The sequence below is a fragment of the Artemia sp. Qi Xiang Cuo genome, chromosome 10 (genome assembly GCF_049724085.1).
Source record: "Artemia sp. Qi Xiang Cuo chromosome 10, ASM4972408v1, whole genome shotgun sequence".
NCBI classification, from domain to species: Eukaryota; Metazoa; Arthropoda; class Branchiopoda; order Anostraca; family Artemiidae; genus Artemia; species Artemia sp. Qi Xiang Cuo.
In genome coordinates this window covers 4,691,770-4,706,386 of record NC_142803.1, presented here as the reverse complement: position 1 = coordinate 4,706,386, position 14,617 = coordinate 4,691,770, and the positions used below count along the sequence as shown (strand labels likewise).

At 34.7% G+C, this 14,617-nt stretch overlaps 2 protein-coding genes across 4 annotated transcripts in view; one reads left to right on the top strand and one right to left on the bottom strand.

Moving 5' to 3' along the window:
• The window catches only part of LOC148947383 (uncharacterized), a 278,197-nt gene that overhangs the window by 163,732 nt on the left and 99,848 nt on the right, over positions 1–14,617 (bottom strand). The gene's annotated exons all lie outside the window — the stretch shown is intronic.
• Positions 1–14,617, top strand: part of LOC148947385 (uncharacterized) — a 66,461-nt gene that overhangs the window by 30,942 nt on the left and 20,902 nt on the right. For 2 of the 3 annotated variants that reach the window (XM_089095828.1, XM_089095829.1), the window contains one exon: positions 6,839–8,277. The exons of the other annotated variant lie outside the window; for it this stretch is intronic. In XM_089095828.1, the coding sequence (XP_088951954.1) occupies positions 6,839–7,848 (1,010 nt within the window). In that variant the 3' untranslated portion in view covers positions 7,849–8,277. Of the gene's footprint in view, positions 1–6,838; positions 8,278–14,617 lie in introns of those variants that run through there. 3 annotated transcript variants of the gene reach the window in all.

Here is a 14,617-nt window from a genome sequence, read left to right as displayed (position 1 = left end):
CAGTGTTGGTTCAAGACTTTTTGAATTTGATCCTTCTTGATGTGGTTTCTTTTTCATGGAAAAAATGTAAGAATAGTTCTAAAACGTAACTCCAAAGTATTCTTTTCTACCCACAAGGCTCTACAGTTTTGCCACCACCCTCCTCTCACTAATAAGCCCTGTCAATTCTTAATAAATTACAAAGAACTTGTTGAAGATTGGAAGAACTTTTATATTGCTCTTAAGAAAACTTTTGAATGTTAAAGAAAAATGCTTTTAGGCTAGAGGCAAGATATAAGCAGTAAAGGAAAAAGTAAGGAAGACACCTGAACTACGTTTTTGTTTCTTAATCATTTGTTTCGAGAAAGTTTAGTTTCAAACTACCATGAAATCAGTTTGCCGTGGACAATCGTATACAAAGTCCTAGGGGACTAAGTTTCTCTCCATGACGTCAATTTTAGGCATACAAACAGTATGTGACTTATTCTTCCTCGTTGAAAATTGCCCCCCCCCCCCCCTGGAAAATTTTCCTCAGACAATTTTCTCTGAAAAATTCTCTCGCTGTGTTAGATTGGGCAGCCAAAGGAAAAGTTAGACAAATGAAAATGATGAAGAAAAAAAAAGGGATTCTGGAGTATTTTAACTATATTTTAAAATTCAGTAGAAAATCCAATGAGATTATTTTTTTTCTCACAATTCTTTTTTTTGGTCTTAATAGAAACCAGGGTTAAGTTATCATACCAGGGAAATAAAATTTTGCTTAGGGAAAAAAAGACAGTTTTTTTTAAAGAATTTTGGTTCATTTAAGTTATTCAGCAAAACTTTTTGTGTATTTATACATATTTTTTGAACAGGGCTATAGTTTCAAGCCCAACGTAGAACATATTTTCCTATAAATGTTACGAACTTATTGTTTTTGGGCATGAGTTACATTTGTGGTGTAATAAATTGATTTAAAACAGGTTTCCTGTATGTTCTGGAAAACCCGGAAAATGATAGACCAATTTTACAGTCACAGAAAACACCTGGAAAATGGGGGGAAAATAAAAAGTCCTGCAAACTTTTCAGTTGTCTTGGAAAACAATCTCCTCTCCTTTTAGATGAAAGCATACGGGTCAAGCACTTAGCGCATGCATAGCTATTTCTGTTAACATATTTGTCATCGTGGCGACAGCAAGAGAGCATACAATAGTAATATTTGAAAAACTCCTTTAGGTTCTTCTCAATGCTTGACAAAATCCTTCTGAACAGCACCAATCAGGTTCTTCTGCCCTGCCTCAGAGTGGGACAAAATCGTTGCGCTGTATAAAGACTAAAAGGGCTTGCAGCTACAAACATCAGGGAATAGTTCTGCTGTAAGTTTTCTCTTACATAACAAAGGAACAGATTGTTATCAGCAAAATTACCATCAAAGATAGTATGTTTCTTATTCGATTGACTCCCTCCCGCAAAGTGGCATGACCAAAGTATGTAATCAATCAGGATCGTGAAGGGCACAGGAGAGAGGATGCAACATTATTGCACTCAGGAATGGACATTGAACCATTCCATCAGGTCTCCGTCGTCTGTTGTTACCCTTTCTTCCCATTACCAGACCAAACTACTCTATAAAGTTAGCAGGGAGAGATAAATATATTATTGCATTGAAGTATTCTCTCCGTCTGTTATCAATATCTTCTCTCCTCTTAAGATATTGCTGATGTTGTTTTTTGACGACCTGTATGCGCATATTGTGTTTTGATTTCGTTCAAGACCGCGCTCGCTATTCCCTGAGAGTTATACCTTAATACCCTTTGCATTAGCAATAGTTGTAGTCTTAGTAGCATTAGTAGTAGGTGTGGTGGGAGTAGTAGTAGTGGTGGCAGTACTAGCATTCTTATAGTTAATTTTAGTTAATTCAACATGTCCTGATAATTTCGACTTGATACCCTAAGCTGCTCCCGAGATGTTGGTGATACCGGTACTCTCTTTTGATAGCCAGTATTGACGTAGTTTGTTTTGATTTAGTTCAAAATCCCCCTCAGCAATCCCTTAAAGTCTTACCCTATTCTCTTAGCCCAAGCAATAGTACTACAAGTAGCTTCAGTAGTAGTACTAGTTGTAGAAGTAATAGTATACACATAATGCTCGTTTATTAGTTCGACAATTATACTAGGGACAATTATACTAGGTTCAAACATTATACTAGGTTCAATCATTTTTTTCATAATGGTCAGGGTATGTTTTATTTGAATCTAGGAAGGATGGGAATGTGAAATTTCTGAGTCTATTTAGAAATCTAAACTACTTTTTGATGCAAAGAAAATAAAAGGGTTTACTTGTAACAAATTCTTCTGCCCTATCAAGTATAGAAATAAATAAGAGTTTTTTGCACCAGAGTGGGGAGAAGAGAATCCAGAACATTTCTTTGATTATTTACCTTCTTGAATAAATTAGGAACGGTTTTTCGGCACCACTCTGATATGCCGTATGAACGTATTTTTACTGTGATAAGATTTTACAAAATTTCTTTTGACTGCTTTATCGATAAAGCTTAACGCCTCTGATTCATAAAAACCATAAATTCCAATTCATAGCCAAGTTAAGTGTTATATATTATCAAAATTTATTACATATTGTTATTTGGCTGTGGAGAAGAGTAATGCTCCACCTCCTAATAGTGGAGCTTGTTTCTCAGTCTATTTCGGTGTTTTGGTCTAGTTTTTACTTTTATTTTATAAATTCTATTCTTATTCTATTTTAGTTCTCTATATGCTAATTCCTAAGAAACAAAACAAAATTTTTCTAGTAAACCTTTATATACCCAAATTTTACTTTGTATCCTTATAATTGATAGTTTAAATCTCTCTTTTTTATTTATTCTAATATTTGCAGTATCAACTGTAATTAAAATAAGTTAAAATCCTCTCTCAAATGAAACACAGGCAAAAGTCTTGGAACCATACATTTCATGAAATTTATTTATTAAACCAACAGATTGGTTTTTCATGCACACACATAAATTACATACAAACGCATGTATATGTATATCTTGCTTCACCTCGATGCCTGCATTCCAAACCGGTTCCTGGTTATAAGAATTGGGCATTTTTTAGGGCATCGATAAGAGTCATAAAACGTTAAGTAGTCAAATCATTTAATGAAGTTCATTTTAGAAAATATTTTATCGTATTTGCCCCGGTCTTTCCTACTGTACGGCTGTGAGACATAGGCTCTGAAAGCATCTGACATTCAAGTCTTCGACCCTTCATGTCTAAGTAGAATCATTGGCATCAAACTCCGTGATGGAGTCAGTAATGATGAATGCCGTAAAATTTGCCATCAACGTTATGATTTAGCCACTTTAATCAAACAAAGAAGTTTCCGATAGTTTGGCCATGCATTTCGCCGTCCACAGCACACTTTCGTCAATAAAGCCCTCTCACGTATGCATCTTCTGGGATGAAACAATCGACATGGAGAACAGAAGAAAACGTGGCTCGCCTGCATCAAGGCAGACCTAGACCCACTCGGTGGCTTCAAGAAGTGTCGACGATGATGGGCTAAATCCTGGCTCAAATTGATTCAGCCACTCACGGACGATCGAGACTCTTGGCTTACCGCAATGACGAAGCTACTAGACGCCAGAATGAGCTGAGATGCTTGAGTCCTTTTACAAATACAAGTAGAGAAGTAGAGTTGTTTTTCAATGACATGGCTCCCAAACTTCAGACTAAAAAATTTAGTTAAAATTTAAAACTTTGAAAAATGAAGATTTTCAATCTTTCGTTTTATTTTCAAATAAATCGAAATTTTCAAAATAAACATTCAGAAAATGGAACCTTAAAGGCAGCAATTAAGAATATCAAATTTGTCAGTAGGTAAGCACTACCCAATAAATCTCTGCATTGCTGTGATTCCCATCTGTCCTATTTATCTGTTCTCTGTGTTACATTATATCGAATTAATTTGATCTCTTATTTGGAAACTAGTGTTTTGTCTCAGGTATAAGAACCTCATTAACAGAATATTTTTTTTTTACATTGTCAAATATATCGTTCAACTTCCCCTCATCTTTCTCATTCCTTCTCACTTCCTTCTCACTTTTTTTACATTGTCAAATATATCGTTCAACTTCCCTCATATTTGTCATTCCTTCTCACTTCCTTCTCACTTTTTTTACATTTTAAAATATATCGTTCAAATTCCTCTCATCTTTCTCATTCCTTCTCACTTCCTTCTAAATTTTTTTACATTGTCAAATATATCGTTCTAATTCCCATCATCTTTCTAATTCCTTCTCACTTCCTTCTCACTTTTTTTACATTGTCAAATATATCGTTCAACTTCCCCTCATCTTTCTCATTCCTTCTCACTTTTTTTACATTGTCAAATATATCGTTCAACTTCCCCTCATCTTTCTCATTCCTTCTCACTTCCTTCTCAATTTTTTTACATTGTCAAATACATCGTTCTACTTTCCTTCATCTTTTGTCCTTCCTTCTCACTTTTTTTACATTGTCAAATATATCGTTCAACCTCCCCTCATCTTTCTCACTTCCTTCTCACTTCCTTCTCACTTTTTTTACATTTTCAAATATATCGTTCAACTTCCCCTCATCTTACTCATTCCTTCTCACTTTTTTTACATTGTCAAATATATCGTTCAACCTCCCCTCATCTTTCTCATTCCTTCTCACTTCCTTCTCAATTTTTTTACATTGTCAAATATATCTTTCAAATTCCCCTCATCTTTCTCATTCCTTCTCACTTCCTTCTCACTTTTTTTTACATTGTCAAATATATCGTTAAAACTCCCCTCAACTTTCTCATTCCTTCTCACTTCCTTCACACTTTTTTTACATTGTCAAATATATCATTCAAATTCCCCTCATCTTCTCATTCCTTCTCACTTCTTTCTCACTTTTTTTACATCGTCAAATATATCGTTCAACTTCCCCTCATCTTTCTCATTCCTTCTCACTTCCTTCTCAATTTTTTTACATTGTCAAATATATCGTTCAACTTCCCCTCATCTTTCTCATTCCTTCTCACTTCCTTCTCACTTTTTTACATTGTCAAATATATCGTTCAACTTCCCCTCACCTTTCTCATTCCTTCTCACTTTTTTTACATTGTCAAATATATCTTTCTACTTCCTCTTATCTTTCTCATTCCTTCTCACTTCCTTCTCACTTTTTTTACATTGTCAAATATATCGTTCAACTTCCCCTCATCTTTCTCATTCCTTCTCACTTCCTTCTCACTTTTTTTACTTTGTCAAATATATCGTTCTACTTCCCCCCATCTTTCTCATTCATTCTCACTTTCTCAAAATTAAAGGTTTCAGGCATACTGGACTTTACCTAGACCCAGTCTTGGCTGTTACCACAGGCTCGAGATTCCAACTGTTTTGCTATGGACGAAGTTTAATGTATGCCTGCGGGCCGTAATTCTCCTTTAAACCTCAAAGTTTATCCTCAAAAATTCAAATGTATGAAAGAGACTAAGTGGCAGACTTTTCGGATTTGGAATCAGAACATATTTTTCGGTCGGTTACTGAAAGAATCATTTTTTTAGTTTGACTTTTTTCAAAGGGTTATCTAACCTGTTTTACTTTAACATCTGATGTCTTCGTAAATTCATCAATCAAATTACTAATATGCTTTGTTTTAACTCAGTGTTTCAATAATGCTGGTTAGTCTTGTTTGACTGATAATACTTAATATTCTGCTTTTGGAGAACCACATCAGAATTGATCTTTGATCAATTCTGATGTGGTTTCTTTATCATGAAAAAAATAGAAGGAGAGTTTCTTAATCATTTGTTTTGAAGAAGTTCAGTTTGAAACTACCATGAAATTATTTTTATGCTAAGCTAAAGACAGTGTTGGTTCGAAACTTTTTATTTTGTTTGGTACAAGAATCTCATGCTGGATTAATCTTGATGTGGTTTCTTTATCATGAAAAAAATAGAAAGAAAGTTCTAAGACATAATTCCAAAGAACCAAGTATTTTTTTTTCTATCTGTAAAGTTCTACAGTTTTGCCACCTCTCTCCTCCCACTAATAAGCCCTTTCAATTCTTAATGAATTGCAAATGATTGGTCGAAAATTGAAAGAACTTTCTATGGTCTTGACGGCAACTTTTGAATGTTAAAGAAAAATTCCTTCAAGCAAAATATAAACAGCAAAGGAAATGTATTGAAGACACATTCTGATTTCTATACATTTTTGTTTCTTAATCATGTATTTTGAAAAAGTTCAGCTGCAAAATACCATTCAATTAGTTTGCTGCAGACAATCGTGATTATGGATTCTTTTATGCATTTGTGTATAGTCAATTTGTGTTTGGGATATTTATATATGTTAATTTCACATAACACATATTAATGAATATGTTAAAAGTTTTGTTGCAAAGGTGGTTGGGGGTTAGGATTACTCTGGCTTTATCTAGTTTCTCCAATTTTTTTTTTCGACAGGGAGACCACTCTTAGGTTGAAGCTTTGCAACTTTTATATTCATTAGGAGCCACTTCTAGTGGAATAATTCAATTTGAAATCTTTATTTTACGACTTTGTTTGAATGATTGTTTCTGCTTCCTAAGCATCAATTTAAGATCATGATTTTCAGGAAATGAAATTCCTAGTACTTTAAAAGTCAATAAGAATAATTTTTAGGATAAATAAAAAAAAGCTGGTGCTTGTTTCACACGGTAACTTGATTCAGTATTCTTTATCTCGTTAAGTTTAAGGAACAGTCAAGTTAATTTTATTTTGTTGACAACTTAGAGTTTCCTGTTTGTGTTTGTACCTTCACTTTTTGGAACTATGTTTTACCTTGTTTGCATACTTCTGAAGTTTGATTCTCTCTCTCTTCTAGATATCAAGACTTCAATTTTCGATTATAAGTATGGTTTTCCAGAGTTTGACTCATGCAGTATTGATTATCAATTGGAAAAGCATTCCGCCTATAAACCCACTGTGGAAAGTAACAGTGATCTAGAATTTAATCGTAAACAAGAAAACATTTCTGAGGGAGAACTCTATTTTTGTTATATTTGTGAGAAAAAATTCTCCCAACTGCACAAATTTAAATTACATCAAAGAAGTCACTCGGAGAGAAAACCCTATCAGTGTAACATTTGTGAGAAAACATTCTCCCAGGCGGGTAATTTGAAATCGCATGAAAGAATTCATTCGGGGGAAAAACCCTATGGGTGTAAAGTTTGTGCGAAAAAATTTGCTGGGAAGACCAATTTACAATTGCATGAAAGAACTAACTCGGGGGAAAAGCCCTATAAGTGTAAAATTTGTGAGAAAAAATTCTCCCAGACGGGTAGATTGAAATCCCATGAAAGAATTCACTCGGGGGAAAAGCCCTATGAGTGTAAAATTTGTGACAAAAAATTCTCTGAGAAGAAGAGTTTACAATTGCATGAAAGAATTCACTCGGGGGAAAAGCCCTATGAGTGTAAAATTTGCGACAAAAAATTCTCCCGAATGGACTACTTGAAATTGCATAAAAGAATACATTCTGGGGAAAAACTCTATGACTGTAAAATCTGTCAGAAAAAATTCTCCGAAAAGCACAATTTAAAATCGCATGAAAGAATTCACTCGGGGGAAAAACCCTATGAGTGTAACATTTGTGAGAAAAAATTCTCCCGGATAAGCCATTTACAATCCCATCAAAGAATTCACTCGGGGGAACAGCCCTATGATTGTAAAATTTGTGGAAACAAATTCTCCCAGATGAATAGTTTGAAAAGGCATGAAAGAATCCACTCGGGGGAAAAGCCCTATAAATGTAGAACTTATGAGAAACAATTCTCCAGCACGAATAGTTTGAAATTGCATAACATAATTCACCCAGAGAAAAAGCCCCATTAGTGTAAAATTTGTGAGAAAAAATTTTCCAGAATGGACAAGTTGAAGTTGCATCAAACAATGCACTTGGGGGATAAACCGTATGATTGTAAAATTTGTGAGAAAAAATTATCCGCGAAGAAAGATTTACAATCGCGTGAAAGAATTCACTCGGAGAAAGCTACGAGTGTGAAATTTGTGGAAAAAAAATCCCCCAAATGGACAGTTTGAAGTTGCATCAAAGAAAAAGTCCTGTGTGTAAAAGGAAGTGTACTGAACCTCAGTTTTGACATCATTCATTTTGGCATGACGTCATTCATTTTGACGTGACATCATTCGAGTTTAGTTTTAGATTCAATTCTTTTTTTTTGTTTAATTTTAGCGCACTAAAATCATGAAATATTCTGGGTTTGTGTTTTTTTGTTTTGTTTTTTGTTGTTCTATCATTAAAGTTTTGATTTCTTCATCAACTGCCGTTTTTTTGTCTAGGAATTTCATTTTATCCTATATACTTTGTCTAAACATGTCTTGGTCGTGCATGTCTTGAGCATTGCTACTCTATTATACAAGAAGGGGGCGAAGAAAGTAACCCCTTTGATGTAGAAAACGGTGTAAAAAGTATATTGTCCCCCTTATTGTTTGACTATTGTTTATACTATAGAAAGAATATCCGAGTTTTCACGTTGTTGTTATAGAATTGGACAAATGTTAATGATGTGGATGACATTAACGCTCTTGCTGTTCTAACCAAATGCCTGAGCAATGCTAAGTGAAACAGATTATATCTCTCATCTACTGGGCATGAAGATCAACACGGCCAAATTAAAGTCATTGTCCTGAAAATACAGTCCGCGTATCAGCTTGTACCTTACAAGAACTGGAGAAATTAGATCGTTTTACTTATATTTACTCATTAAAAGCAACTAGTGGAGACTTATCACTTTGAAGTCCGGAGCAGAATCAACATAGCTCAAGCAATATTCTTATAGCTCCGCTGCCATATATGGAATCGGTGAATCATCAGCATGAAGACAAGAATTTGCGTCTATAAAGCCAATGTTAAATCTATTCGCTATCTCCGACAAATTCTGAGAATACGACATTCCTACAGAAAATTGTTGTACTTCAAAAACATATCATCAGGGCTGGTAATACCGTCTTGGGTCAGGGCTATTTGAAATTCCTCTTATGACAACCACTCTGATTTTAAACTTTTAGAAACATTGAGCTAAAATCGCCTTTTCCAACTTAATTTTCTTCTGAGAAAACTAAAGAGCTATACTCTAACCGATAAGCTTGATTTAAAACAAAGATAAATCACAAAACATGAATTAATACAAGTCAAAGTTCACGGAAATTAAAATGAATAATACCATCAAATACAAAGTTGAAACATAGGGCTGTAGATTGTGAATAGCCGAGTTTTGAACCTGGAGTAAATTACCAGGAAGAATTTAAGAGTTTCAGATCAGGGGAATAATTTGCTATGCGGTAGGAGGGGGGGGGTAATTGAAACTCCAAGACCTCAGCTTGCACCCTACCCTCCAAGATCCCAGTTGCACCCCCCTCCCCAGCTGAAATTTAGTTTCTCCGAAAAACTTGTCAAAGCTGATATAAGTGCATTATTCAAGTATCCACAGAAATGGGTCAGTTTTCTTTAGTACATCTCTACCTTTTTGGGACTATGTGGCTCATTTTTAAGTTTTCAAAGTCATTTTTAAACTTGATTTGGGAAAATTGGCTCAATTCCCCCCTACCCCCACAAGATTTTGGCGAATTTACGCCACTATATAAAATAGTGAATAGATGGGAGCATAAGCATCTTCTATTGTCTTTTTTGTTTGCTTGCCCATGTCAGGGTCTCCTGCTGTGCATTACTGCCCCAGTATTACATTTTTTCATCTAATTTTCTGGTTTTGTTTATTTATTTACTTTTTTGTGTTGTTGATGAGTTAAAATTTTAAGCTTGTAGGCTTCAAGAACTAAGAGCTCTGCTTTCCGTGCATTATTTTGGTTGTAGTAATGAATAAGAGTCGGTCCTCTTCCATCCAAAGGCCAGTGTCCTCTCCGCTTTGCTGAAAATGATTTGCATTAAGGTAGCATTTTCTTATTTGATAGCCCAAAAATTTAATTATATGAAATTCTGTTAGTAAAATCGTGGACTAATTAGTGAATATTTTCATTACATTCTATTCATTTATCTAATTATTTAGTATCAACTATTAACAAAAACTTACGATAATAAAGTCCACTCCATATGCCACTACATGATAGGAAGGAGGGATAATCAAACAATTCCACAAAAAATCAGTAATTTACATCAACCTCAGAAGAGGTTTAAAAGAATAAGGCAAAGGACTTCTACCTTAATTCATATCAATCCATATAAAATACTACTATTAATGTTTTAGTTCTTTCAATTTTATGTTCTATTAATTTAATCATTAAAATAATGTTTAGAGAAAGCAATCATTTTTTCAAGAGCCTTTTTAACTTCACTTTATCGCATCTGCTTTCAATATCCCCATCAAACGAATTCTAAAATTTAGTCTCTCCAAAAAGAAGAGAAAAACCCTGACCTAGACACAGCTAAGTCATAAACATAAATTTTGTTGATCAACCTTGTGCTGTGGGAGTAAGCCTCATCCTCGTGTTTGAAAAAACTTAGAAAAGAAGACAGATCGCTCACACAATAATGCATGAAAACACGAATATAAAAATCATGGAGAGAAACTGCTGGAAGTATTTTCAACTTAGTTTGAACCTCCTGACAAGATTTATGCAGGCTTTGAGTGACGACAGTGTTGGCAGAGAGGAGAATGATATTGCTTCCAGCTTAAAAAGCAACATTTAGAAGAAGAAATCTGACTTTCAGTGACATATCTTAAAATATCTATCTAGATGATAAGAGCTATCTGAATGTTAGAAGCCTATAATAAAATAGGGGCAAGCTCCTAGACTAAAATGGAGAATAAGAGGTATAAGAATAATGGAGCTTGGTTCTGGATATAATTCTTCAACACTTTTAAGGCGATTTGAATTGTTCCCTGCTCTGCTAAAAGTATGGGGCGAGGTAGATTAGATATCGAATAAGCAAAGCTGAGGTATATTTAGGTTGAATAAAGCGATGCAAGGGACATAACCTGTACCAAGTTCATCATTTTGGTAGTTACAATATATTTCAAAATGACCTGGGAATGATTAGACTTCTCGTTTAGAATTATTGCCCCTTCCTGATTTAATCTATTCGAATGCAATGGAGTTGGGCTCAAACAAGGTAGTGATCCACTTCTCGTTTAGAAGTATTGCCCCTTCCTGATTTAATCTATTCGAATGCAATGGAGTTGGGCTCAAACAAGGTAGTGATCCACAAAAGATCGTCTATTATTGGCCTACTAGTAATATGTAGTAGGCCTAGTAGCTATATCTCTACTTGGTAACTTGACTAAGCAAAAGGTCAGAACTAAATATGGAATAGGCAAATATGAGGTATTTGCTTCTGTGAATGTCAGAAATCTGGTTAAGGTTGTTATTGAACGGTGAATGTCCGATATTCGTTTTCTCTGCTTGGATTCAACTAGCTTTGTGAGACAGCCTTTTCGGTCATATGCAAACTATGATGGTAAAAGTTAAGGTTGGGCTAAATTAGGTTAAGCTAAGTTTGGTTATAAATATCAGAAATGGATTAAACGCCTAAGGTAACCTAACGTAACCTAATCTAATCTAACCCGTCATCTTCAAACCCTCTATTAAATTGAAATAGTTAACTGGCAACGCTGAAAAATGCAAGATGAAAACAAGGTATTTCGGACATTCACCGGTGAATGTTGACATTCACCAATTTCAAACATTCACAGTAACATATATTCGGCCTTAATGAAGGGATGCAAATGGAAGTATCTACATTTTTCATCATTTAAGCCATTAGAATGTATTTAAATATGGCCAGGAAATGTCTAGGCTTCTCATTTCGATTGAAGTACACTTCTTATTTGGTCAATGCGACTACAATGGAAATTTAGTAGTATCGTGTTAATTACCACTTAACCTACAAGGAAATATACAAGAATATGTGTACAGTTTAAACTGTACAAGACCTCCCTGACAGGGACATACTATTTTCAGGGGTGAACATGTGTTGTCGGACAGGTTTTTCTAGTGGTCATTACCCAAACTAAAGAGATTTCCTTGGCATATTGTCTTCAAAGTGTAATGGGCTTCCTTGAAAAAATAATACCAGTTTCAGCTGAAGGGTAAAATAATCATGGTTTTTTGTATAAATTGATGTGAAACAACTCTTTCTGCATCAGTTTGAAAAAACAAGCCGAATAGATTACCTTTATTGATTAATTATTCGTTTTGAAATGGAGAACTCCAAGAGAATGTTGGTAAGTATATGTTTTTTTCTTGGTTTATAGTGAAAACGAGACTTTTTTTCCTATAGCTAGCCTTAATTATCTGTCATCTGGGTTTCTGATTGACAGCCGAGTGGGAAAGATATGTATCGGATAATTCACACGCTTCGTAGTACCCTTTCAGATAGTTAAAAGCCATTTCGGATAAACGCTTCATAAGTGGCTTACAAAAATGTCGTATATTTGAGATTTAAAGTTGGTTTAAGAAACGAATGATATGTGTCTTTAAAATATGCAAAAAATCTTTAATGCTTGGGTTGAGGGCTTTGGTATTAAGGAGGGGGATGGGGATTATTAATATTCTGAATACAAATCTGACGGAACTAATCCGTAAAAATTGTATTATTTTTTATGCACAAAGTATTTAAAATATAGATAGGTTAGGATCCTTCTTAGACTAGCAAAATTCTTTCATTTATATGGTTTACTAACTTCAGCAAATGGAATTTAACCCCATAAGCTTTAAATCGTGTCTTAAATAATTGAAAAAAATAATACATTTTTTTCTTTTATCCTGTTTCGTGAGAGATTATCTCACAAAATGTGTTATATTTTTTTATATTACATCGTATTCGTGTTATTACCCGATAGGTTAGACTTTTATTTCTTCTTCGTCTTAGGGGGTAATGTTTTGTTTTTTATTAGCTTAAGCTTATTTGAAATTATGAACGGAATAAGTTATCCCCATAAGTTTTAATTGTGTTTTTTCCTAGTTGAAAAAGCATACATTTTTCTTTTATCCTGCATGATGAAAAAGAGATTATCTAACCCTATCTGAGGGACTTACCTGGCGAAAAAACTGAAAATAAATTTTTATTCAAGGAAATTGATAGTGAATGTCCTGCCGAGCAGAAACAAGCAAAGGTCGATGCCAGATCCTTGCCTAGCATGCTTGATGTGAACTTAATTACATCAATGAGCATGACCAGGGAGTCTGTGATCACGTACGCACTGCCATGTGCTAGCCAGGACATTTCTGAAGAGTTAGCTACAGGTATCTCTCAAATGGTGCCAATTCGTGACGTAAGTGCCTTTATCAACTAGCTACGTATATTAGGTTATGGAGAAATTGCGGGGGGAAGAGGAGATAAACAATAAGTAGCACAACAGGGAAATTTTTTATACAAGACAGCGGAATGATACTTTTAAATGAATATTTCGACCCTATATCCAAGGGCCATCCTCAGCAAAACAAACGAAGAAAATCAAAACAATATAAAAGAAACTTAGATTAAAATTCAATCATTAAAACTGAAAATAGTTTTAAAATTTTCAAAACGCCCTAATATCATTTCTTCAAGTGTCCTGGTTGAACTTCCTTATGAACTTCCGAGGATTTAACTTGTGACAAAGACATGACTGAGGACCCGGAATGGTCAAATAAGTTTATGAACGATTATTTTGGTAATATCACCAAGTGCATCTAAACCGGGCTCACTTGCTTTTTCTATTGATGATGCTAATAGACATAAAAATCAAATTGTGTCACAAGACAATGCTAGGTGGCTTGATCAGCTATCCCCAAACACATGTTTTATTTTGGACGATTTTATTCGCGGGTTAATCGAAAACCCACCCCCCACTATTTCAATGAATGATAATGACATTCAGGATAAATTCGCAATAGCTGATCAGCTATCCCCAAATACACTGGAAGGTATCCTTATTGAATTGGGGGATTTCAGACTGCGCCGCATCCCAACTATTACAATTGAACAGACTGGTGGTGATGCTATTGAATCGGGAGATTTTATGCCACCCCCACTATTGAGGTTGAAGAGAGTAGTGGTGATAGTGAAACATTAGTGACACCTACAATTACACTACCAGATTTTTTCTTGTCTAACTGTCTTGCACCATACTTGTGTCTACACGGCCGTTTTTGGTGACCGCTTTAATTCTTTAATGTCACGGGATATTGTAACCGACCCCTGGCTATTACTCATTCCTACGTTAACAGGATTTGAGCCCTTCTTGAACAACAGATGCGGGTGTGGGGAGGGAGGGACAGTTTAGAAGCGTTAATAGCACTAAAAATATATTATTTAAATGAAAATGCAAGCAAACTTTATTCAATATATTTGCATACAAAGACGTTGCCAATTCGCCCGCATTTGGCAAATTATGAGGAGGTATTTTTAGATTGGGTCAACAGTATCGTAACAAAACTGGATAATTATAATGAGGGGGTAGTGTGTCGGTTGTTTCATTCATAGAAATTTTAAACGTTTATATTTGTAGATTTAAAAACATTTTATTTTAAGAGGTGAGGCATGTGAAGGGAGGGCTATTGAATTAAAATATCATTCTGATTTACAGGATTGTAAAGGAATACAATGAATCTGTTTCGATGCGAGGCTACACTGTTTCAAGTATGC